The sequence below is a fragment of the Penicillium manginii genome (genome assembly GCF_028828005.1).
Source record: "Penicillium manginii strain IBT 31320 chromosome Unknown utg000003l:1.0-959480.0:1.0-959601.0, whole genome shotgun sequence".
NCBI classification, from domain to species: domain Eukaryota; kingdom Fungi; phylum Ascomycota; class Eurotiomycetes; order Eurotiales; family Aspergillaceae; genus Penicillium; species Penicillium manginii.
The window spans coordinates 206,829-231,269 of record NW_026643104.1 but is presented as its reverse complement, the minus strand read 5'-3'; the positions used below and the strand labels follow the sequence as shown (position 1 = coordinate 231,269).

The following is a 24,441-nucleotide window of genomic DNA, read 5'->3' as shown; positions in this document are numbered from 1 at the left end:
AAAAAGAAATGCCTCAGCTGTGATTTGAACACAGGAATCTTCGCATTACAAGTGCGACGCCTTAACCACTGGGCCACAGAGGCAAATTATTCTTCTTTTAGTAATGTGCTGCGAAGGTGAGATCGAATATGCCGGGTGTATCCATTTTTTGAGCACAAGGATACTGGACATTCATGAAGCTTAATGTTACAATTTTGTCTACTCTGTAAAATATATACTCCCTACTTACTTCGATCCATCCCCAGTGGTGTCGTAGTTGTATATTACTCCTAGTTGGGGTAGACTCGATCATCGGGGTTTTGCGATACTCCTAGTAAGTCTAATAACCCCCAGGCATTAATTTCCACAGATGAAACTGATGCATCTTCACCCCAGTATCCATGTCGCACAACAGTCCCGGTTTGGTAGCTAAGATAGCCCCTTTCCCATTTCACATTCACCCCACTAGATCTCTCACATATGTACAGAGTATCCCTATTGCGTATACTCCGTACTCCGTACATAGCGATGCAAGGGTCCACCATCTGGCATCTACTCCAGGGCTCATTCCAAGTCTAGTGGCAAGAATATCAATCACCCTTGAGGCTGGCGAAATACCTGGGAATAAAGTATTTTGTGATATCACGTAATTTGATACATCACTCTTTTCTACTCTTTAGAAATCCATACTCTTCCATCCAACTTCATCTTTTGCCCAGCTGTTCCTCGCTGTACATCTCCAACTTTACCTTACTAAGCAAGGTACAGCCAATCAGATCAGCTCTTCTCCGCTGTGCAACCCCAAAGACGCCATCCACCTGCAACTGCATCGCTCCGCACCCGCCTCCTCGCCGTCTTCTTTCCTGTTCCTATTCCTGTTCCTATTCCTATTCCTTTTGCTGAGCTCGGCCCTACTCAACCGGCGCTGATTTCACCAATCCCGTTGAATGATCCGCCCCCCCGTCAACCTGAGGGGGCCAGCTCCAGCTCCACATTCTCATGAGGGATTCCTCTCCGCATTCCGCCATGTCCTCCGCCAACGACAACCCAACTGGCACCAACAGTGTTGGCACTGGTAGTTGTGGCCCAACTGCCCAGCCTGAGATAGTCCCCGGCATTCCAACTTACTCAAATGCCCCGGCGAATCTGCGTTGTTGCTGTGGGCGCCAAGACTGCGCCCTGTTAGAGCATAATTCTCTTGCTCTGGAAGGTTTGGAGAAGGATCTCGCGACGGCAGCGCGCTTAGGACAGGTACGTTCAGCTTCTGGCAAATCTTTTCTTTCTGATTTTCATGTTCCTGGTCTGTCGGGCGCAAATGTGATGTGCGGTGGGTCGTGGGTCAATCGACGTGGCACAGCTGGGCTGGCTGGCTGAGGCTGCTGCATGCTTGATGCATCAATTTCAAATTCCAGATCGTTGCTTTTTGGGCTCGGGTGTTTTTATCAGATTCCTTCCCGCCTTTTCTTCAACGAAGGGATTCATGACGGAACGCATAACAATCCAATCTCGCGACCATTCCTCTTTCCATTCCATTTGCATTCCTCTACCAGTCCAAACCCACATCCACATCCTTCCATGGCATCTGTCCTACCGAGGTCTTCTGTCCTCACCCACTGCGTTGGCGTCCGTCATGGCCACTTCTTTTTATGATTACTCTGCAAATGCGAATGAAAATGCAGATGCAGATTCCTTGGGCTTGACGTCGCTGACTTTTTCTTTACAGGCTCTTCTCCATCGCCATGAGAGTTATATGGCCGAGGCGGAAGAGGATCGCCAGCGCTTAGTCGATAGTGTCGACGCGCTGGAGCGCGAGAAGCGCCAGGTGCAGGTCGAGAATGCGCGTATCGTCCAGGAGAACCGAAGTCTGCTCGAGCAGCTCGAGGGTCTGAACCAGAGCGTTGCCGAGTCGGACGATCGTGTCGAGTCGCTGGAGCTTACGCTGGCAAGTACGCAGGCGGAACTGCGCCGGTTGACTGTTGCCGCGTCGCGGGCGGCTGAGCTCGAGGCCCAGCTTGTCCTCATCGAGACTGAGCAGTCCAGATTACAGGAGAGTCTTCATTCAGCGCACGAGGATGAGAAATCTGCCGTGCAGCGGTGGAGGAATGCCGAGAGTGCGCTGCGTGATTTGAATGATCAGGTTGAGCGCATCGAGGCTGAGGCGAGAGAGGAGCGTGAGAGGCATGAGGAGCTTGTTCAGCGCATGGAACGGAAACGACATGTTGAGCGCGAGCTGGATAATGCTGCCAGTCGCTTGAAAGGGGCCGCTGCAGCGTCCGAAATTGGCCGCAACCCCGGTACTCCTGTTGTCTCGCGATTCGTTAAGGATATCCTGCAGGACAATGCGAATCTGCAGGTTGGCATTATGGAGCTGCGTGAGATGTTAGATAGTTCTAACCAGGAGGTCCAAAATCTCCGCGATCAAGTTCTGTTTCATCAGCCGCTGGCCGGCATAGGTGAGGAGCAATCTGATGGGGCCCGCACGCCGACTCTGTGTGAGGAGCTGGAGTCGAAGGAACGTCGTGTCTCGCAGGAGTTTCATATTCACCACCATTACCACACCCCGTCGACGAAGAAGGACAAGGGCGCGGTTAATCGTCGCTTCAAGAAGAAGCGTCCTTCCCTGGGTAGCCCGGTTCCTCTACATTCGGCGGTGGGAACGAATTCACCTCGTCGATCTATCCATCGCTCTCAATCGTCTGGTTCATCTATGAATACGATCCTTTCTCAGACTTCCGTCTCCATCCCACCACCTTCTTCTCGCCGTTGGTCCTACCAATCACCTCCCGCCGATTCGTTGGCCAGCTCGCCGCAATCTGCGTTCCGAACATCCTCCATATTCGACCGTGTTGATCGCGGTACAGATTTCTCCGAACCTACAAGCCCGGACAGCACTGTGTTTTCATCGCCTCTCATGCAGGCGCGAGCCCTCAAGGGTCTCGACATGCCATTCCGACCATTACCAGGCCTCGATTCTCCCGAACTGCCTGAGGCTTCGTCCGGTGTCTTCAATGGCGAGCATTATGAGCGAACAGGCTACTTGGATCTAGCAGAACCTGTCATCCCAGAAGAATCCGAACCATCGTCATCTGGAATTTGGTCTCGACAGGTACCTGGCGACCAGCCCACAGACAATCCATTCGGTATCCAAGTGCCTTCACCTTCACTCCGCAAATCATCGTCCCATGACAGTCTACTTTCTGTGGCCGGCATGGACATCCACACCCCTTTAACCCGCCACTCCCGAATGGGCGCCTGGCATCCAGGCATGCGCATCCCACAACGCATCGTCTCACCTAGCGTGGAGCTGGTCTCCACGCCACCCGTCCTTTCCGCCCCGATAATCACGGTCGACCGCGCCAGGGCTCCGGAAATGTCATCTCGATCTTTACTCGCCTCCATGGCCGCTAGTAACGGCGTGGCGTCGGAAACTGCGTCGGTAGTTTCGGCAGAGAGTGCCAGCACCAGTTCTACCACCCCGGTCCCGCGGAAGACCACATTAGGTCGGCGCATGGGAGGCTGGGTTCTGGGGAAGTGGGGTACAGCACCTGTCCCGGCGGAGTGTGATGAGCACGGAGCGAACGAAGCGACAGGTCCAAACGAGCCCGGGCCCGGGCCCGGGCCTGGAGCTGGACATGGGCCTGAGTCTGAAGCTATACCTCCACCTCCACCTCAACTACAACCAAGTCATCAACCAGAGACCTCCCAACCAATACCATCACCCGATAATACAACTCACTCCGTCTCCGCGACTCCAGATCCCAATCCCGACTCTCCGCCCCAATTTCGCTTCCGATTCACAGGCGTGAATCAGAAAGGCCCAATACTCGGTTTCCGACCACCGCCCCGCGCCCCAATCTCAATTCACCCACAAGGCATTGACGAAAATCTGCTTCGCGAGAGTCTTGCTGAGGATGGCTGAGTGGGCCAGGACTGGGGCTGCTTTCCTACACTCCCTCCTACTCCTTATTTATGAATCTCCTTGATCTCAATACCCAATCACACACATCTATCTCGCATTGCATTGCATTTCCCCACAACTCACACTCGCATGGACGGCTTGCATCGGTTTTCGGTTTTCGGTTCCATCATTTCATTTCTATATTAACTTTCTCATGGTTTTACCATCTACCCCTTCGGACCTTAATAGTGCTTGCTGGCGTTGCAGATATTTCGTGATACCCCGAGACATTCGTTTATTAGATACTATTGCTGGACATGTGTCTTGTCCTGTGTTGTCCTGCTGGTATAGCATCAATGAAAAACCAATATCCAACCAAGATATACTCAATATTCCGCTCTTGAGCTTCTACCTTGGTATTTTCTTAAGACTCATACATTGCAATGTTCTTCCTGATCTGTTGAAGCATCCATCAACCAGTCCTATCAGTAATTACCATGTCTAATCTGAGCAAAATGATCTTGATATTCAGATATCGTCTCCCTCCCTCCCCTCTCATCGACAAGGCACAATCCGATACGTATGAATCGGAATACTAGTCGAATGAAAGAACCCCGTCTGCTCCTCTTCAACCGCAGATTGAAACGGCAGCGTCTCAACAGAAAAAGAATTCGTTTCTGCAGCGATTAGAATCATCTCCGTACACTTATCCCAGCCAGCGGCTAGGCTGAAAATTGAACTTACCGCAAGTATCCAAGAACGTCTTGAACGTCTTCTCATTCCTCAGCATCGCAGCCATGATAAATTGCTCGATGTGGTAGTTCTCGAAGAGATCACGGACTGTCGATATGAGGGGTGGGATTATGTCTGCGTCGTAGATCTGGGATTCTTGTCAGTAGCAAATCGTAACCAGACAGGTCATATTCATCTCATCCCCTTCATTCGTGGCAGAGAGAGAGAGGGGGGGGCAAACGTACCAAATCCGCTCCGAGCGCAATATCAAAACTATCAGAGACAGAGTCCTGCTCTTGTCCCTGATGCTCTCCCTTTCCCTCTGTAGTCTTTAATTTCGTACCCCAGTCCCAGAGAGCTGGATACATTGGAATACTACTCTTATCTCCACCCCCACCGCCATCCCCATCCCCCCACCCATTCTCATTCTCTCTGGCATTAACGCGCACACAAGCACGCATATTATCAATCAAAAACGGCTCCCGATCCGTCGCAACAACAGCCTTGGCACCAAGATGTTTCGCGCAGAATAGCGAGAGAAAGCCCGTGCCGGCGCCGAGTTCAATGGTCCGTTTGCCGCGGACGAGAGACTCGCCTGCGGGCGTTGCGAGGAATGATCCTAAATGTAGTGCCGGCTCCCAGGTTCTGTTTCCCGTTGTTCCGGCTGAGAGGAGGACGCCGCGGGATTCGGAGATTGTTACTGTTCGTTCGCTGGTGCTGTTGGAGCTTGTAGCGAGTGTTGGGGCGGTGTATTTTATTTGGGAGACTTGTTGGACTGTGTCTAGGGGGCTTGGTTTGGGTGTTGTTAGGAGGTTTGCCCATGATTCCATTAATGGGTCGAGGATTTCCTGCGAGAGTTAGATATGGGATTGATTGGACGGCACGTGCGAGTCGAGTCTTATTTATCGGGTGCGATGCGCTTTTCGGGGGTAGGTGGAAGCCTGACGTACGTCTTCTTCTGGGTTAAGGATTCCATCTTCCATGCGTGTGAGGAGAAGCTTTAGGACTCGGGATCGGTAGGTTGGTGGTGGTAGTGGGGTGAGGGCTTCGTTGAACATTTGCTCGTACAAGGCTTCTTGTACGGCGGGTTGGATCAGGACATTGTTGGGAGGGATGGATAATTTCGGGACGTCGACTAGTTGGAAATACTGCTTGCGGAGGGTGTGAATGAAGTGCGACATTATGCTGTGTATGTCTTTCTGCTTCAACAGTTATCCCCGCAGAATCAGAAATATCTCCGAGGCTAGAGTTTCTATGGTTAGGGCCGGTACCTAGATTGCTTATCGATAAGGGTCATCTGATTACATAAGGTAGCCCGGTGTGACATCATGTGACTGATGTATCCGATGACTAAGACAGCCCATTAGTCACGGCCCAAAATGGCTAGCACAAGCCCTAGCCGAGCACACACAGGGCAAATTGAATTAACAGCGCCTATCCACCCACCGCGTCCCTCTCTCTCTCCAGCATCACCTTCACCACCGACAAAATGGCCGATTCTCCCGTCACACTGCGGACTCGCAAGTTCATCCGCAACCCTCTGCTGGCTCGCAAGCAGATGGTCGTGTAAGAATTCCCTTCTTTACTCCCCTTCTGCGATGGTGGGAGGAAACATGGACGATTCGAGATTCGAGATTCAAAAATTCAAGATTGGACAAGGGAGGTGCGACACAACCACACACGACATCAGAACACACGTACATATATACAACCAGGACGATTGAAGAGAAAACAAGAACATCCGACGGCATCTAGAGTCCAGAATCCAACATCCAACATCGAGAATTTGAGAATTGAAAATCGAGAATCGCACCACCGAATCCGAACACCCATCCATCCATCCATCCATCGCCTGGAAATACTTTTCACACAGAACTACGCGACTGACTTTTGTGCTTGCTTAGGGATGTCCTCCACCCCAACCGTCCCAACGTCTCCAAGGACGAGCTCCGCGAGAAGCTGGCCGACCTGTACAAGTCCAACAAGGACCAGGTCTCCGTCTTCGGTTTCCGCACCCAGTACGGTGGTGGTAAGAGCACCGGCTTCGCCCTGGTCTACGACTCCCAGGAGGCCCTGAAGAAGTTCGAGCCCGCCTACCGTCTGGTCCGCATTGGTGCCGCCACCAAGGTCGAGAAGGCTTCCCGCCAGCAGCGTACGTCTTCCATCTCCACCCTCCCACCGCCAATCTCCCCTTCCGCTCACGATTCCCCCAATGCTAACATTCCCTTTCCCCCACAGGCAAGCAACGGAAGAACCGCTCCAAGAAGTTCCGCGGTACCGCCAAGACCAAGGGCCCCAAGAAGAGCAAGGACTAAATGTCTCACACCGCATAACTTCACAATCATGGATTTTCATGGCGCGATGGATACGTTTGGTGGCCTGGTGGTTTGGGAGTCCCGCCTGTTTCGGTTTTTTCCTAAAACTGGGATAAGCGATAGGACGTGGTCGGTGTGTCAAACGGAGATGGCTCTCGGCATTTGCATTTAGCTTTCTCCCAAAAAATTTACAAGTCGTTTGCCGTCTCCGAATGGATGTGGAACTCTTTACCCCTGTTGCCGGCGCCCCAGGGATGGCTGATGCTGTGCTGCTGAGGGTCGGTGATCTGATGATCCCCTTTTCAAAAGAAGAAAGGCGTCAGTGTTGTTTTGTTCTATGTGGTCTGGATAATCGGGTTCGAATCAAAACAGCGAGGGATATGAGAACGGGCTTCGTCCCGGATGAATTACATATTTTGTTTCTGTTCATCGATTCCCTCGTTCTCGTATTGTAGGTTGTAGTCGTAGTCATTCCTTTGCTTCGCCAGTACTGGTAATCCTAGGATATTAGTGGACTACACAATCTGGCTATGTTATTACTCCGTACTATCCAGATATGCGTTGGCTAGTCTTCCAACCCTAACCTCTTTCAATGCCTCAGTCCCACCTAGAATCCGGGGTGGGCCTGGACCTCGACTCCCCAGTTACTAGCATTATGTCTAGGGTTCCCATCTCGGCGCATTCTAGAAAGAGAAAATCAAGACGGGATCAGAAGGGATCAAACTCTTATCGTGTCGTACAGCCCACCCAGGCACACCCTCAACTCAAATTGAAGTAAACTCCACCGTATACATATTTAGGTACCCAGGTAGCTACCGGCAATCCGCTGTCCGAAAAGCCAGCGAGAGACAATGATGCAGTTGACCGGTTTGTACACAGCTTCACATCTGCCGTCGAACACTGACTTGAATCAGTACTGGAACGTAGCCGGCATGGGCCGGTCTACTGGCGCTATCCATGGATATTGACTATGATGCTCGCTCGACCTATCTGACAGTCATCCAGGTCTAAAACAACTTGAAAGACAGAATAGTTTGACAACTTTACTAACGTACGTAGTACATCCAGCACTCCGATCCAACCAATTAACCCTCTAACATTTTCCTATCACGATCTCATTTCAATCGGGAAATCAAGCAGAGGCCCTGGAGGACAGGGAGTACCTAAGTACCAGTTGCGGAATATATCGACCCTGTTTGCCCTCTTACAAATTAATCCCAAGCCCAGGCGGCTCTTTGTACTCTTACTAGCCCCCCGAATGCGCTCGTGCTGGTACATATTTCAGCAGAGAAACAGAGAAAGGTTACCTAATGCAGGGTCTATGCTAATGATTCCAAATTATTCTCTGCGTGGGGTCGTGTTGTGCAGGATTACACAGCCAGCTCGTGGAAGGAGTGGTGGGGGAGCCAGCGTCCTCTTCGTCTACTCGTGCCAGATTTCGAACTGAAGGACTGGAATGAGTGTGTTATATTGGGGTTGTATTATAGTTTGTGCTGGGCTGGCTTGATCGAGATAGGCTCCAGGGCTTGTAAATTAATTTGTTCAAGGGTGGTGACTGTACACGACCTCGGTTGCAGCTGGGTTACTGGTAATTCGGAGGCAATTCGTTGGCAATTCGTTGGCCCTGGTGTGTTCATTTCCGTCTTTCGGGTCGCTGGTATCTTGCTCCCCGGATTACTAGGTAGTGTACATCTCATGGTACGTTACATGGGTACATGGGATCAAAGTATCTCTCAAGTATATAGCGCCATCAGGGACAGTTACGCTGGTACGCAGAAAGTCCACCCAGCATATCTACGCATAATCAAAAGTGATTCAGCATAAAGAACGATTGGATTAATTAGCTTGTATTAATTTATTATTAGATGGATAATGGATGACTCGAGAGCACAAATCGCTCACGAGACAAGGAGCATAAAAGGCAAGGCAAGGCAAAATGTAAGTAAGTAAATGATCCAAAAAGAAGAGAGAGGAAAATAAAAACCGCATGACAAAATCAATCTCAAATACTTCAACTTACCAAAAACAACCCCTGAGTGCAAGGAAGAAGAGATGCTAGAGAAACAATAATAATAGTAAGCCTCCACGAAACTCAGCGGATAAAAATGAGTTTTCCCCGCGGGTATGGATCTGTCTTCCTGCTGTCCAACGCAAAACAACTCTCTCACATGGCCCTTGTCTTGTTTTTTTCCTTTTCATTTTTTATTATTATTATTATTTTTTGCTCGGGATTCTCGGGCATCTCGGGAACTGCACTGATGGAAGGAGAAAGAAGAAGAATCACACAAGATTTCCTATCCCCGTCCGCACCAATAAAGCGCCAACGGAAAATCCTTGGATAATGATTATGATACCCACCAAGACAGGAAAAAGTCAATCAGAAATAGATACCCGGCCCAGTTACTTGGTTTCTCTGAATTGTCAGCGGTCTAGCTAGCACATACCGAATCTAGGAAGAGAGAATTGCCGATTCGGGTCATTGGTCGAAGGTGAAAAGTTGTATTTTGTATGGCGGGGAAACACGAGGCACGAGAGCACGCCGCACTGCAGGTACGGTGAGTGACAGTGACCACAAGATCAAGCTTAATTTTCTTTTCTTTCTTTGCAAGGTTTCTTGTCCGGCATATCCTTGGATTGAAGTCGGTATTGCAGCGACACATGGTTCTGGCCGAGCGTATGTACCCGAAAACAGGCTCGATATAATGCGATAAGAGGGCTGTCCAAAATGGTATGAGTTGGTTCGAATTGATCAAGGACAGACTTGAGATAAGACCACATATACAAAGCTAGAAGTAGAAAGCAAAGACAGAGAGAGGGAAATAAAATTATGTTGTAGATAGACAACCACCACGGAAATCACAGGCTCGCAGGACGGGGGGTATTAAGTGGGATCAAAAATTGGGCTGTCGTTGCAGTAAGAAGTAGAAAGTGTAAGACATGAAAGGGGTGGAAATAGAGTGAAAATAAAGCAAACAACATAGCAAAAATACAAAGGCCAAACCAAAACAGGAGGACAAAAAAGACAGAAACACAAGAGGAAAAGGAGACAAAAAAATAAAACAAAAAATAGAACACGAGCCGACCCAACCAAACGCAACAAAACCAAACCAAACGATAAATACAAGATCAGGGACAAAATAAGCCGCCATATGCAAGAGACAGGTCCAACAATAAAGAAAGGGTCGGTCATAACAAGTGACAGAAACAGGTACCAAAACTGCAGTGTACCAGTCTCTCGTCCAACAGCCGGGCTCTCGACCGGTCAAAGCAAGTCCTTCCCCATCGACTCCAAGTATAATTCGAAGAAGAGCCTAGATTGAGGGGAAAGGAGGAGCCTTGATTTACTCCGTTTCGGCCGGTTCTGTGCATCCGAGACACGTGCACAAGCTCAAGCTAGCAAGTATCTCACGAACAAGCATCTTCCCTGTCTAACACATCAACCACGGAAATTGGAATCCGAGCAGAGAAGAATTGCCACGGAGAAAAACAAGAACCCTCTAGTAAGCACCTTGATTGCCTAGCGGCGAGACAGGAGTTCGGTGCATGTTCCCAACTACACCACGGTGGTTGTACTCTTGTATATTATCCGGGAGCATACCGCAGGGGAACATGTTGTTTGGGGGGTCGGCGTATTGGACTCTTGTATAGGGCAGCCCGCTGATGAGAGTTGCAGAACATCCCGATTCATCGGGTCGGGCTTTGCTGCTCTTCTCGGTACTGCTGTAGCTGTAGATATCTGGCGAGCACTCGTTTGACAAGACGAGGAGACGTTGGCTTGAGGTGCTCTCATCCCGGGAAAAGCTACGTGCTAGGCGTGTATCACTTGGCAGGGTGCGGTAGTCTTGGGATGGAGTGTCGAGACTTGTTTCCATCGAGAGTCCAGCATATGAGGTATTGCTGCTGCTAGTTGTGGAGGATGCTGGAGCTGCAGATGACAGAGATGGAGAAGAGACCTCGGTTGTAGAGGAGGAGAGCGGTAGATAGGAGAAGACGAGCTCGGGGACAGCGTTCTTGCTGTTATCGCTGTTGCATTTTGTAGATTGGGTTGGACTGCTGGGGAAAGATGCGTTGCTGGGAACGTGATGGATTCTTTGGTTTGGGTCTGTACATCTTTGGTTCCAGAAGGATCCTTTGTAGTCGGACGGAACGGAGAGCCCGGGCATGCCTTCTGGAAAAGCTTTTATGGAGGACGTATTGCCTGAGACTTGCTGGGGCCGAATAGTAGGTGTGGGCAGTGTTCGGTCTGACCCCGGACCTTCTGAGACGGAAACCATATTCATGGCAGCAGCAGCCGTTTGAGGAATTTCATGGGAAAGAATGCCTTGGCTTGGAAGCATGTAGCTATAAGGAGACTGTGCCATTGAGCCGTTTGTTTCAGTGTCAGAATAGATACCCCCATTAGCGGATCTGTTGACGTTAAACATAGGTTCCCAGATTTTAGGGCTCCATGATGATGCTTCGTAGTCCACCATCCCTGAGGGACCGTTGGGAAGAATGTATGCTGGGGACTGATTATAGCTGCTACCTTGCTCAGTCTCATAATGCATGGAATCGAGACCTACTGGCCGCGGAAATCCTTGCACGTCGGTACCTAGGTCGAAATCCGAGGTCCGCTGGAACCCGGACATACGAGTCTGCGGCGAGCCCATAGAAAGGAGCGTCGACTTGCCAGGTAAATGAGGCGAATACACCCTCATTCTGGGAGAAGCCGCTACTCCTCCTGCATTTGGGTATGGCCATCCTGTTCCCTTGGGAAGAACGGCACTGGAGTTCACCTAGAATTTATCCAAGTTAGCTTTGCTTTCTGGCAGACACTATAACTCTTCTCTTACGAAGAAGGAATAGAGGAGAAAAACCTACTCGTAAGAACTGACAGTCTGTATTTCCAGCACTTCGGCAGTTGGAGCAGCCCTGGCCATCACCAGAATCCCCGCTGCACTTGATTTTTCGTCGTCGGCATCGACCACACTAAACGGTATCAGAAGAATGAGCTTCGATCAAAGCGAGAAAGGGAAATAAAGACATACTGCGACTGGAACTCGGCGCCTTTGAGGGTTACGCTTGCTATCCATGTCTCCTGCTGGACTGATATAGTTGGATCGATCAGCCACTTCGTGCTGGTTCATACTTCGTATTCGGGACATGGAGAGAGTAGAGTCGTGCCGAGCCGTTTCGAACCCAGTCTTCTCGGAGTAGAAGAAGTCCATTTGTCGTTTCTGAAGATATCAATGAAAGCTCGGTAACAGAATCAAACGATAGCTTGCTCAAATATGCACCTACTGAAACGTAAAGCTCCGAGATTCTTATGTGCGAGATCCGTAGAGCGAAAAGGAAGAATAGCAAGATATTAGAGGAAAGTCGGCATGTTAACAAGAAACATAAGTAAAAGGAAGATCGTTTTTTTTTGTCTGGGAGATGTAGGGCTAGATTTTTAAGCCCAGGTTTTGGTAACAATCGGCGGTCGGTGTGATTGCCTGGTCCTTTTTTGGTTTCTATATGAGATGTGGATTTTGGGGGGGGGGGGACAGAAAGTGGCTAAACACACCCCCGGGTCATTTGGATTTTGGATTTTTTTTTCTTTTCGTATTATTACCTATTTTGAATTTCAGTTCCTTTTTTTTCCCTTTCTTGTGCTTTGGATCATTTCTTGACCCCCCCTTCATCTACGGCTGCAATTACCTAGATTATGTCCTGGGAGCGCCATGAGGCCTAGACCTGGGCGTACACTGTCAGTACAAACCCCGGAAGTACTATAATGAACGCGATGGCGATTTTCCCAGTTGGGGCTCTTTTTTCTTCTTGTGTGTTTCAATCAATATTATTATTTTAATTATTTCTGTTCTAACACTCGTTGTACCCAGGGGAAATGATATGCACAGTTCCGTGGTGCATCGAAATCCAGATTCCTCCAGTCTCTCTCTTCTCTCTCTATCTCTCTCTCTCTGCCAGGGTGAAAGACCAGCAAGACCGCCCCCGGCGTTTTAACAGGCTTTGTTTCACAAAGTAACGTCACACGGAACATGACCTGATGGCCATGACGAGAACAAGTCCAGGCGGGGAGATTAGAGCCTGTTCCGCCCAGATGTTTCAGCCAATTGGGGATGAACTCCTTTTTTTTCGCCTTTCATCATGGTTTGGTCGTTGTTCATTTTAGGCGCTTGTGGAGGTCCCTGACTTTGTTTGGAGGGTCCCTGCGAACATGTGGAGCGACGTCCTAGTTGACTCAATCGGCTGGTAACTAGGCACGGCAGACCGCCGCCTACGTTTGCAAAGATGATCCTGGTGTCGATCCGGAAATGCTTCCGGGTGGAATGATCGATGGTGAGAGAATGTTTGCTGTCCCCCAGTTGGCTTGGTCTAAAAGCTGATTGGCGTGGGTGCTGCGCCCGGTCTGACCGGGGTTTGATGCACCTAACAACATATGGTTAGTTCGAGAGATAGTGCTGCAAATAGTGTTGAAAGTAGCGTTGAATTTGAGGCCCCTGGTCGTCAAAGTCAAAGCATTTCCATAGATGAATCAAACCCAGGGCGCTAAAACACTCCGAGCTCGGCTCGGGACGTTGAGTTCAGGCAATAGCCACCTTCCCCAGTTGAGATGGCTGGAAAAGAAAGGACCGGGGGGGGGTCTTTGGGGTTTCTACCACAAGACCACGCCAGACCGACCCAGAAAGGCCTTCTTGTGTCTTTCTGTTTCTCTGGTTCTCTGTGTCTTGTTTCTTTCTTTGAGCTCTGTACTGTCTCAGACCACGAACACGACAAATGCCTGAATGATATGTGAGCTTATAGGAGTGGATAGGGAGATCAATGCGAGGAAGGAAATGGAATGGAAAAGAAAAAGAAAAGAAAGAGTTGACACCTGTCAATTTGATCGACGGGCACAAACAAGCGCATATCTCAATCTTGGCAAGCCCCGCAACGGCGTCTCTCGAACCTTGGAATGAGTTGTGTCGGCAAGGATCGGTGGTCGAGAGGTTGATCGACGACATGGGAGGGAATCTTAGCGCTTCCGGGGCGCAGCTAGATCAAAATGGAAATCCGGGAAAAAAGCAAAAAGGGGCGAACCATAAATTGAGACAGAAGGATAGGTCTCAAAGAGCCTGGAAGCTGATGGGGACAGAACACACAACAAAACAAAACAAAACATCAACGGATGGATTCTGAGGTTCATGTCTGAGTCTCAAAGAAGTAGGTAGAATGCGGAATGTCCCGTGATATACAGATCCAATTCTTGCTACACATGGATGAGAGTAGGCGGGGGCGTTTACTGGAGATATGTGTAGATGGATCTGAAACTGGATCCGGATTTGGATCTAGATCTCTGAGGCCCTGCATTCTAACCCCATGTTGGGAAGTAAAGATTCCACTCCCTCAAACGGAGTCCCCACGAGACGAAGGTTTAGACGGAGTACTCCGTACTCTGTACCCAAACCATCTTTGAAAGAACCAAATCTCTAACGTTCATGGGATTGGGTCGAGTTTCAACCACGCAGTCTCTAGGTCTGACGATGCACGACATGGGGCATAAATAGAAAAGGGTAAAAAAAAATAAAATTCACATAAAAAAGGACGTAATGAAAACAAAGAAAGATGAAATTGGGGGAGGGGGGGGGCAGGCCAGCTGACTGTTCACGAATCGCCAGGAACGCTCATTGGAATTGAGGCCAGCCCTTCATCTTGCACAACGAAGGGGTTTCCTGCCCTCAATCCTCCTGCTCCTCTTGTGAACCCCCCCTGCACTTCCTGCCTCTCTTGGTCTCAATCCATAGGCCAGAGTTAGACTCTTGACCAGGATCAAGGCGATCGGAGGCTTGGGGGCTGAGGTAGCGTGGTTTTAAGAAGTTGATAACCTCGATAGGCGATCTCCTTCAGGATGCCATGTGTATGTAGAACCATTCCCCGGTGACAGCTGTCGCCATGACGGCGCCGCTAGAGCCCGCTGCAGGAGACCGCCCGTTTCTCCCCGCCCGTTTTTTTTTCTTCTTTTTTTTGGATTGGGGGTTTCTGCGGTGAAACCAGTCACCGGGAAAGAAGATGTGGATGCCAATACGCTGAGGCCCAGTAGTACTGTATACCCATATTGGCCGAGGATGGACGGGAGGGGGAGTGTCATCGTGATCTCAGTCCCCGTCTGAGGCATAATAAACACGGGGAGATTCGAGCGGCACAAACTCCGGCAAAACATGGATGGACCATGATTTTCCTTGCGCTTTCTTCCTTTTCTTTTCTTTTTCCGGAAGAGAGAGAAGTAGGGAGAGAGAGAGGGAAATTCTGGATCGACCCTTCTAGCCAGGACTGCCGATGCAGCCACAGAGCCGGTGTATTAGGACAAACACGATAAAGCTCCTTAATATGATCTGCATCTTAATCGGAGGAGTAAATTCGGACTGTCCAACAGGGACCAGCCGGAAGATATGCCGCTCGATTGACAAGGTAATGTCGCACATGCACCCGGGCCCATCATCCGGAGAGAGCTTCACGGCATTATGTTGATCAAAATCCCCCCCGAATACCCAGCACGATGGGGGTCCAAAAAGCAAAGAAACTAAAGATTTGATTGGACTGAGGAGGAGGAGAAACTAGAAGGGAGAAGGAAAGGAAAATGGAAAGGGAAGATCAAAACAAGCTTGGCTGGGGGTTTTCCCCCGCGGTGACTGCGGCCCGAGCTCCGGTTTGATCTGCGCTGCGCGACTTGCCTCTGCAACTTCCTCCCTCTCCGCTTCATCTGCTTCTGCTTCTGCTTCTGATACTCGCACCACACCTCCTCTCAACCAATCGGGCTTATCCCATGAGTGCTCTCCTGGAAACCTCCTTGGGCGATATCGTCATTGACCTACTAGTTGACGAGTCGCCCAAGGCCTGTGAAAAGTGAGTGCCCAAGCTTTCCTGCAGAACCAGCCTTAGCTTGCGACTCCCCCTTGTCACTTGTGCTGCTGTGCTTTGATCTGAATTCAAATGCTAAGACTGTGATTCCCTTTTTGATAGCTTCCTTAAGCTTTGCAAGCTCAAATATTACAACTTCTCTCCAATCCATACCGTTCAGAAAGGCTTCACCCTCCAAACCGGCGATCCACTCGGCCCTGGCGCCCCCGAAAGCGATGGCGGTTCTTCCATTTGGGGTGTGCTGGACGGCCCGTCGAAGAGAACCTTTCCAATCGACCTGCCGCCGAAGCTCAAGCACACCGAACGCGGTACGGTGAGCATGGCAACGGCTGCAGCCAAGAACGACCCTGACCAGAGACTGGCGGCTAGCCAGTTCCTCATCACTCTGGGCGATAATCAGGACCATCTGGATGGGAAAGCGGCTATTTTTGGAAAGGTCGTCGAGGGTTTCGACGTGCTGGAGAAGATTAACGAGTCATTTGTGGATGAGCGTCAACGTCCATTGAAGGATATTCGAATTCGCCATACCGTCGTGCTTGATGACCCCTACGCGGATCCCATTGGGTTGGTTGAGCCACCAGAGAGTCCGGTTCCATCCAAGGCCCAACTGGCTACGGTGCGCATTGCGGATGATGAGGAGCTCGACGATAATATGGACGAGGAGGCTATGGAGAATTTGCGCCGCGAGCGCGAAGCTCGCGCGCAGGCATTGACTTTGGAGATGGTAGGTGATCTGCCATTTGCCGATGTCAAACCGCCGGAGAATATTCTCTTCGTCTGCAAACTGAATCCTGTCACACAAGGTATGTCATGTTGTATCTTTATAGCGGGAATGGTGCGGCTAATCGAAACTCTAGATGAGGATCTCAACCTGATCTTTAGTCGCTTTGGTACAATCCTATCATGCGAAGTGATTCGCGATAAGCGCACCGGCGACAGTCTGCAATATGCATTTATCGAGTTCGATAACCAAAAGGACTGTGAGCAGGCCTACTTCAAGATGCAGGGTGTTCTTATCGACGACCACCGCATACATGTCGATTTCTCCCAAAGTGTCTCCAAGCTGTCAGAGAGTTGGCGCAACGCTACTGTCACCAAGCGCCGCCACCGCGGTGGCTTCGGTGGTGTTGATGACCTTGAACAGAAACGCCAGTACCGTGAAACGGACGATGCCCCTTCATTTGAGGATGACGAGTCGTACAACATGCTTTTCGACAAATCCCGCAAAAATAAAGACCAGGCTTCCAAGCAGGCATTCAAACCTACTGAGCCCCCTCGTCGTAACGACCGTGACCGCAGCCCTCGACGAGAACGAGACCGCAGCCGCGATCGATACCGTCGGCGATCAAACAGCCGCAGTCCACGCCGAGACTCGCGACGTGATCGGGATCGTCGAGATGACCGACGCCGAGATGATCGGTACGACCGACGACGATGAGCATAGTAAATGCAGAACAAAATATATACCATGTCCATGTACATTAGTCTAATGATCCTAATTCCCCATCTAAATCACAAAAATGTTCCTGAGATGACTATGTCAACCAAGAATATCTCCATTTCCGAGTCAGCTCCACCAGCCCATGATGTCCTCCCTGTGCTGCACACGCCTGGATCGATTCTATATTCATGAGTCTTGCAGTTTTGTCCTTCTCTCCATCTTTCAGTAGCAACCGGACAACTCGTTCATGGCCAGCAGAAGCAGCAACCTGCACTGGCTTCCAACCGCGATCATCTACAGCATCCGCCCGTGCATGACGATCCAACAATAACCTGACCGTGTCCTCTGCACCACGTCGACAAGCATGATGCAAGGGTGTCTGTTTCTGTTGAGTCTGGTCATGCACATCTGCTCCATTCGACAAGCACAGTTCCACGGCGCCAGAACTCCCCGACAACGCGGCATAATGGATCGCAGACCACTGCCCCGGATCCGATCTCGCATGAACACTCGCTCCAGAAGCCAGAAGCATTCTCGCGACCTTCAACGAACCAAAAAGAAGAGCTTGTTGAAGCGGCGAGCGACCTCCTTGATTCCTCGCCTCCAACGCCAGATTCTCGAGCACCGGCTCTCCATCTTCCTCTTGGCCACCAGAAAGTCCCAATATCCCAGAAACAGCCTCAACATCATCCACTCGAATCGCCTTGACCAACTCTTCCGCTCGAACAGCAGCATCAGAAGTATAAAGACCAGAATCAGAATCAGAATCAACACGAATACTCTCCAGATTCAACCCACTCAACCCCCAAAGCATCTGCTCCGCTTCATAAATCCCACTCAACTGCGCCTCCTGCAACGGCGTCCACCCTTTCAAATTCATACACTCCAATTGTCTATCTCTCCCTTCCACCTTCCTCAAAAGAACCTCCAAAATCCCCGCATTCCCTTCCCTCGCTGCAATATGCAACGGCAAATCCCCCTCCTCATCCGCAACATCCAAACTCGCACCAGCAGAAAGCAACGCCTCAACCGTATCAACATACGCCCCCTGACAAGCAAGATGAAGCGGCGTCCATCCCTTCCTCGTCCGAAAATTCACACCACCAGCCGCATCTGCCAATTTCCGCATTCCCTCAAAATCACCGCCAGCCCGACTTCCACTACCAAAGCCAGAATTCCTCTCATGGTACTCAATCAAGAATGAAACAACCTCCGTCCTCCCCGCAGAAGCAGCCCCATGAAGCGGCGTCCACGCATCCGAAGTCGTATAACTAACCCTCGCCCCATGTCCAAGCAAACACTCAACAACATCAACATGACCTCGCCCCGCAGCCCGATGCAAAGCCGTCAATCCACGCGCAGAAGCCCGACGCAAAGAACTCCCCCTCTCAACAAGCAACCTAACAATCTCCAAACTCCCATCATCAGCAGCCTTATGCAGCGCCGTCCACCCGTCCGCGCAGTGCATATCTGGATCAGCGCCCGCATCAAGGAGAAGAGTCGCCAGCGCGAGATTCTTGTTGCTTACGCAGGTGTACAGCGGTGTGATAGTCGGCGTTCTGGGATCAGGCTTCGTGCCGAATTTCAGGAGCAATGAAGCACAGTCTAGATGATTGTGTTTGCAGGCTTTGTAGAGGGCCGTGCTTGTGGACGAGTCTTGCGATCTGTCGACTCCCGGTTTGGGCATTTGCGAGAGCAGAGTTGTTAGGATGGTCGTTAAGCCGAACATAGCTGCTATTTGCAGGCCGGTTATCCGTGGGCTTTTCGGGTATAGCACGGCCAATCTCTCGCGGTTTGAGAGGAGGTTTAAGGCTGCTTTTTCGTATGTGGATGCAGGCAGGCATTTAGCGTGGTGGCCCCAGTTATTGCGAACAAAGGGCGTGAGAATTAATCTAGGTGCTCGCTTTCTGCTCTTGGGGCTGTTTTCGCAGCCACTTGTGTCTCTGATGTTTTCGCTCTCTGATGCGAAACGCAGATACGTCAGGCTGGTCTGGGTAATGAGCTGATTCGCTCTCCTCGCCCATTCCGGCTCGCATGTATACAGATAGTGGTGCAGAGTATTATGTACCAATCGCACATCAGATTCCGAACTATCGAGATCGTCTACTGCCAAAAGACCGCAGCAGCTTCTGATGATTAGCCGAAGGGATGGGATATTTTCTGGATCCCATTGTTTGTCGTCCGGTTGTGTTGCCAGTGCGTGTTGGAGCTCAAGGCTTTTCAGGGGGCGGTGGGAAGCTGACACCCACATGAGCGAGTCGAAAGCGAGTTTTTGCCGTGCTTGGGATTGGTGCTGGATGCATTCGAAGGTCTTTTTGTAGGCGTCGCTTAGACCGCCGCTGAGTGATTTTAGGGCTTTGCGGACGCCGGACCGGGTTACTTGGCCGCGGATGTTTTGGAGGTGGAGTACCGCGAGGAGGAACCTTGACAATGTTAAATGTAAATATTCACTTTGTAGATTTGATCAGATCACATCAGATCAGGATAGCCACTTACATCCCCTTTGCCTGCTCCACCACCGTTTGACTAATATCTCTCTCCAAAGATTTATCAAGGATATCGAGCAAGGAATCATCCGTATGGAGAGCGTGAGCAACATAACTGCTAATATCAGCCTCATTTGCATGAATTGTTTCGACAGTATGCTCGCTCTTCAGCGGCGGACTTGGCGGCGCTCGACTCGTTACTAAAATATTAGCGCCAGATGCAGCCAGTTCGTCCAATGTGATGATGAACTGGGGCAGATGTGTTGTGTCCGAGATACTGAATTCATCCATAGCATCAATAAGGATGAAACAGTCTTCAAATAATGCCGTGGCAGAGAAGAGAATCTCCTTCAGCTCTGAGGGAAATGGTTTTCTTCCTTCGTGTCGCGATTTCTCATATGTATCGCGCAGCATTGGCGGGATGATCTTCTTGCGTTCGAGTAGTAGGCGAAGGAGCGACCCGAGGGCAGCACCAAGTGGATTTGTATCTTGAACCCTGTAGTCGCAGTAGTAGTATGCAATGGCGCTCTCATCTCCGACATGTGACTCTTTCAAAACATCCACGACGAAAGATCTAGTGGGAATTAGCACGCCTTCGCGCTGGGGTTGTACGTGTACATACAGTAAAGTCGACTTCCCACATCCCGGATCACCAACCAGCCAGAGAATTTTCTGTAAAGACTCTTTATCAAGCCAGTTCTGGAAGCTCGACGTATCCGCCAGCCACTTCCCCGTTCCTGGCGTTCTTCTTGAGCGTACTTCGGAGTGTCGTCCACGTCCTTGCTCGGGTGACAACCACTCGAGGATCTCCATATCATAGGTATCAGTAAGCTGTCTCTTGATACTACCCACATCCCGCTGGATAGAAGAGAGCTGATCAGAGGCATCTTGCAACGACTGAATACCCTCAAGCATAGACGACATGTTCTCCGCCGTGGTGCGGTATGTCTCCGAATTAGCCGCGAGAGCATCAATACCCTTCGTAATCTCATGAAGCTTCTGCGAAGCCTCGACCTGTAATTTCAAAAGATCCTCGACATCTCTCGGTGTATTAGAAAGGACCGTCCTGCCGATATTTAGAACACAATCTATATCCAATCCAAGAAAGCCCTAAGCGGGGACACCAGAAAGAACTTGAACTTACAGCCCCTCAACCGTCAAAGAAAACTGAAACAAAGCCGTATACCTCCCCAACCTGAGAATAATATCATCAACCTTCTTCTTCTTAAACGGCCATTTCAACTTCTGCGTCCACTCAACCGGAACAGCAAGCAAAGACCCCAATTTCTGCAACGACGCATCGCAAGACGTCACCGTCCGACCGAGAACCGAGTCCGTAGTCCGAAAATGATTCCTCTGCGACACAGCGTCCGCTTTGAGAAAGTCGTCCAGACACACACAGACTTCTATCAGGGCGTCGACTTCGTCGGCGTACCAGCTTACGTCTTGCTCGGCCTTTCTGGCAGTCGCGATGTAGTCGTGGATGGCGGGGCCGATTTGAATTCCTAGGCCGACGAGGCCTGCGATGCCGCTGGATATGGAGAGGGGGTCCATTTTATGTTACCATATGATACTAGTATACCTAGTAATCATTCTCACGGGCAATGGTCTTAGCCATGGTCCAGGTCGTTTTTTTAGGTAGACAATGTGTGGTGGGATTATTGTGCCCCGCCCGATCACCCCGATCACCCCGCGCTACTGGCGCTAACGATTGTGACTAGTTTTGCATTGAGTGGTCTATATACTTACCAGGGGATAGTACGATCATAAAGATTAGTAGTAGTACCTAGGTATACCTAGGTATATATTGCCAGTACTAGTGCCAGTGGATGGAAATAGCCAAGAGCTGAGAATATTGTAAAGTCGTCGACTACATTGGAATGAGCATTTGGAGGGTGGCTAGTACAACAGCCCTGGGGGCACATTTGAAAACTTAAAGAGAATAGAATTTATGAAGCAAATAATGCCATTTGCCAACTTGTTCTCTGGTTAATTGGGGTTTCCTGTTGTCATAGCGACTGGTTTGGTTGTAGTGGGGGTAACTAGTACTGCGTGTATATCAGCATCAGCATAGCATGAATATCAGCATCAATATCTATACCTATACCTATACCTATACCTAGTCTAGGTATATCTACCTACAAATACACTATACTTAAATTGACATACAATAGGCCAAATAATTCCAACAGAGACCATGAAAAGACCAGCAAATGCAAATATTGACAGCCTCGCCTCAGCGGGTCCCACCTCATCGGCGAGTGGACAGGTCTCAGGCCCGATTGATTGCTAGTGCCTCCATCCATGGGTTTCATTCGTCTCACGCTAAAAATAAGTCCAACTAGTTGAGAGGGTACCTGGGTACATGTGTGTACGGAGTACTGTAGGTGAGATGAGACTTACGGTGTAGCCACTTTGGGTGCTTCAGCTTCACCCCGTGTCAATTTATTTACTTTTGCCACTTCCCCCCTCCTTCTTTCTTTCTTCCTTTCTTTCTATCTTCCCTTCTCTCCCTTCTTTCCCTTCCTCCCAATTTAATTCCTTCCTCTTCCTCTCTACCCTCCACCTTTCACAATGGCTGCTGCAATCAAAGAAACCGTCTCCAATCTAATTGGAAAATTTTCTGGTGCTGAGGAAGCTCCCCGCGAACCCTCCGCCGAAGAGCTCCAGCAACTACAGAAGAAGTACTCCGATGCCGGTCAAGGCCAAGTCTTTGCCTTCATTGATGAGCTGTCCACCGTTGAGAAGTCCCGTCTTTTCCACCAGCTGTCCACCTTCGACCCTACCCGCATTAATGAGCTGGCCGACAAGGCCCTCAACCCCCCCAAGACCGAGCAGACCGAAGTGACGCTCGAGCCTTTGCCCGAGTCCGCGACCGCCTCCATTCTCGACTCTGACCCCGCCGACCTGAAGAAGTGGTACGATGCTGGTCTCAAGGAGGTGGCGGATAACAAGGTGGCCGTGGTGTTGATGGCTGGTGGCCAGGGAACCCGTCTTGGTAGCTCCGCCCCCAAGGGCTGCTTCGACATCGGTCTACTGAGCCAAAAGTCTCTCTTCCAGCTCCAGGCTGAGCGTATCGCCAAGCTGCAGGAGCTGGCCTCAAAGGCTAACGGTGTCGCCTCCGCCACCATCCCCTGGTATGTTATGACCAGCGGGCCTACCCGCGGTCCTACCGAGGAGTTCTTTGAGAAGAGCAACTACTTCGGTCTCGATAAGAAGAACGTCTTCATCTTTGAGCAGGGTGTTCTTCCCTGTATCTCGAACGATGGCAAGATTATCCTGGAGAACAAGGGCAAGGTGAGTTACTACAATCGCAATCCCCCACCCCCTCTCATGCCCTTGAAACATTGGCTAACATAATAAACACCAGGCCGCCGTGGCTCCCGATGGAAACGGTGGTATCTACCAGGCTCTCATCACCTCCGGTGCCCGCGAGGACATGCGTAAGCGCGGCATCAAGCACATCCACGCCTACTGCGTCGACAACTGCCTCGTCAAGGTCGCCGACCCCGTCTTCATCGGATTCTCCGCCGCCCACGACGTCGACATCGCCACCAAGGTCGTCCGCAAGCGCGACGCCACCGAGTCCGTCGGCCTGATCCTGCAGAAGAACGGCAAGCCCGATGTCGTCGAGTACTCCGAAATCGACAAGGAGACCGCCGAAGCCAAGGACCCCAAGAACCCCGACCTGCTCAAGTACCGCGCCGCCAACATCGTCAACCACTACTACTCCTTCCGCTTCTTCGAGTCCATCGAGAACTGGGCGCACCAACTCCCGCACCACGTCGCTCGCAAGAAGATCCCCTTCGTGAACACCGAGACCGGCGAGGCCGAGAAGCCCGAGAAGCCCAACGGTATCAAGCTGGAGCAGTTTGTCTTCGACGTCTTCCCCATGACTCCCCTGAACAAGTTTGCCAGCATTGAGGTGCGCCGCGAGGATGAGTTCTCGCCGCTCAAGAACGCCCGCGGTACCGGCCAGGATGATCCCGATACCAGCCGCGACGACATCATGAAGCAGGGTCAACGGTGGCTCGAGGCTGCTGGCGGTATCGTCATTACCGATGCCGAGGCGTCTGGAGTGGAAGTTTCTCCGCTGATCAGCTATGTATGTGATATTACCATTTCCCCCTTTTGCCTTTCCAACAAAGACTAATCCGATCCCAATTTTGCAGGGAGGTGAGAACCTTGAATTCCTGGCTGGTCGCGAGGTCAAGGCCCCGGCCATCCTGGAGAAGGAGTAGATTCGGCCTGGTGTCGATCTCCTCTATCCTCACACACCCACAGTTGAATTTTTGAAGCACTCCATATTCTTTTATTTGAAGTTAAAAACATGTACGCGCCCTGTGCAGGCACATCTCGGGCTTAATGCAGCTTGAGAACGAAGAAATGAAATACATTGATAAGATGAATTACATCGTCAAGGTTGGCCCCAGGTTAGGGTGTCGCAGATCGGAGAATGAAGCGGCGTTGCATTAATCATATTTGCAGCGGGAATGCAGGGAGTCAATTCCAGCCCAATTCCAGTCCTCCTTCATTTCGTGTCAATGTAGTCTGAATGAACTCACATTAACTGAATTGCATTAGTATGACCTGAATGTCGAATGGTAATATTCAATAATGTAAATATAGTAAATAATGTTTATAAAGCTAAGGTGGGTGAATCAGCAAGGCCTTACGCAATGCGGAAAAGTCCGGCAGGCCAGTTTTGTC

General features: G+C 50.4%; 7 protein-coding genes across 7 annotated transcripts; 4 read left to right on the top strand and 3 right to left on the bottom strand.

Moving 5' to 3' along the window:
• Window positions 1-1,005: 1,005 nt before the first annotated feature.
• On the top strand, window positions 1,006-3,898 carry N7533_003440 (uncharacterized protein; the record flags this gene model as incomplete). The annotated part of the gene is made up of 2 exons (XM_057100090.1): window positions 1,006-1,230; window positions 1,703-3,898. The coding sequence occupies 2 exons, from the start codon at window positions 1,006-1,008 to the stop codon at window positions 3,896-3,898; spliced, it is 2,421 nt and encodes an 806-aa protein (XP_056962778.1).
• A 534-nt stretch (window positions 3,899-4,432) lies between these two features.
• N7533_003439 (protein-lysine N-methyltransferase) lies at window positions 4,433-5,790 on the bottom strand (the record flags this gene model as incomplete). Its single annotated transcript, XM_057100089.1, has 4 exons — window positions 4,433-4,554; window positions 4,622-4,757; window positions 4,855-5,457; window positions 5,560-5,790. The coding sequence occupies 4 exons, from the start codon at window positions 5,788-5,790 to the stop codon at window positions 4,433-4,435; spliced, it is 1,092 nt and encodes a 363-aa protein (XP_056962777.1).
• A 308-nt stretch (window positions 5,791-6,098) lies between these two features.
• On the top strand, window positions 6,099-6,924 carry N7533_003438 (40S ribosomal protein eS24; the record flags this gene model as incomplete). Its single annotated transcript, XM_057100088.1, has 3 exons — window positions 6,099-6,175; window positions 6,514-6,761; window positions 6,848-6,924. The coding sequence occupies 3 exons, from the start codon at window positions 6,099-6,101 to the stop codon at window positions 6,922-6,924; spliced, it is 402 nt and encodes a 133-aa protein (XP_056962776.1).
• A 3,497-nt stretch (window positions 6,925-10,421) lies between these two features.
• N7533_003437 (uncharacterized protein) lies at window positions 10,422-12,068 on the bottom strand (the record flags this gene model as incomplete). Its single annotated transcript, XM_057100087.1, has 3 exons — window positions 10,422-11,699; window positions 11,785-11,892; window positions 11,952-12,068. The coding sequence occupies 3 exons, from the start codon at window positions 12,066-12,068 to the stop codon at window positions 10,422-10,424; spliced, it is 1,503 nt and encodes a 500-aa protein (XP_056962775.1).
• A 3,641-nt stretch (window positions 12,069-15,709) lies between these two features.
• N7533_003436 (PPIL4 family peptidylprolyl isomerase) lies at window positions 15,710-17,242 on the top strand (the record flags this gene model as incomplete). The annotated part of the gene is made up of 3 exons (XM_057100086.1): window positions 15,710-15,789; window positions 15,907-16,607; window positions 16,662-17,242. The coding sequence occupies 3 exons, from the start codon at window positions 15,710-15,712 to the stop codon at window positions 17,240-17,242; spliced, it is 1,362 nt and encodes a 453-aa protein (XP_056962774.1).
• A 97-nt stretch (window positions 17,243-17,339) lies between these two features.
• Window positions 17,340-21,285, bottom strand: N7533_003435 (ankyrin repeat domain-containing protein; the record flags this gene model as incomplete). The annotated part of the gene is made up of 4 exons (XM_057100085.1): window positions 17,340-19,668; window positions 19,742-20,305; window positions 20,354-20,773; window positions 20,876-21,285. 4 exons carry the CDS (start codon window positions 21,283-21,285, stop codon window positions 17,340-17,342), a joined length of 3,723 nt encoding a protein of 1,240 aa, XP_056962773.1.
• A 1,020-nt stretch (window positions 21,286-22,305) lies between these two features.
• On the top strand, window positions 22,306-23,972 carry N7533_003434 (UDP-N-acetylglucosamine diphosphorylase; the record flags this gene model as incomplete). The annotated part of the gene is made up of 3 exons (XM_057100084.1): window positions 22,306-23,028; window positions 23,102-23,836; window positions 23,904-23,972. 3 exons carry the CDS (start codon window positions 22,306-22,308, stop codon window positions 23,970-23,972), a joined length of 1,527 nt encoding a protein of 508 aa, XP_056962772.1.
• Between the last annotated feature and the right edge of the window lie 469 nt (window positions 23,973-24,441).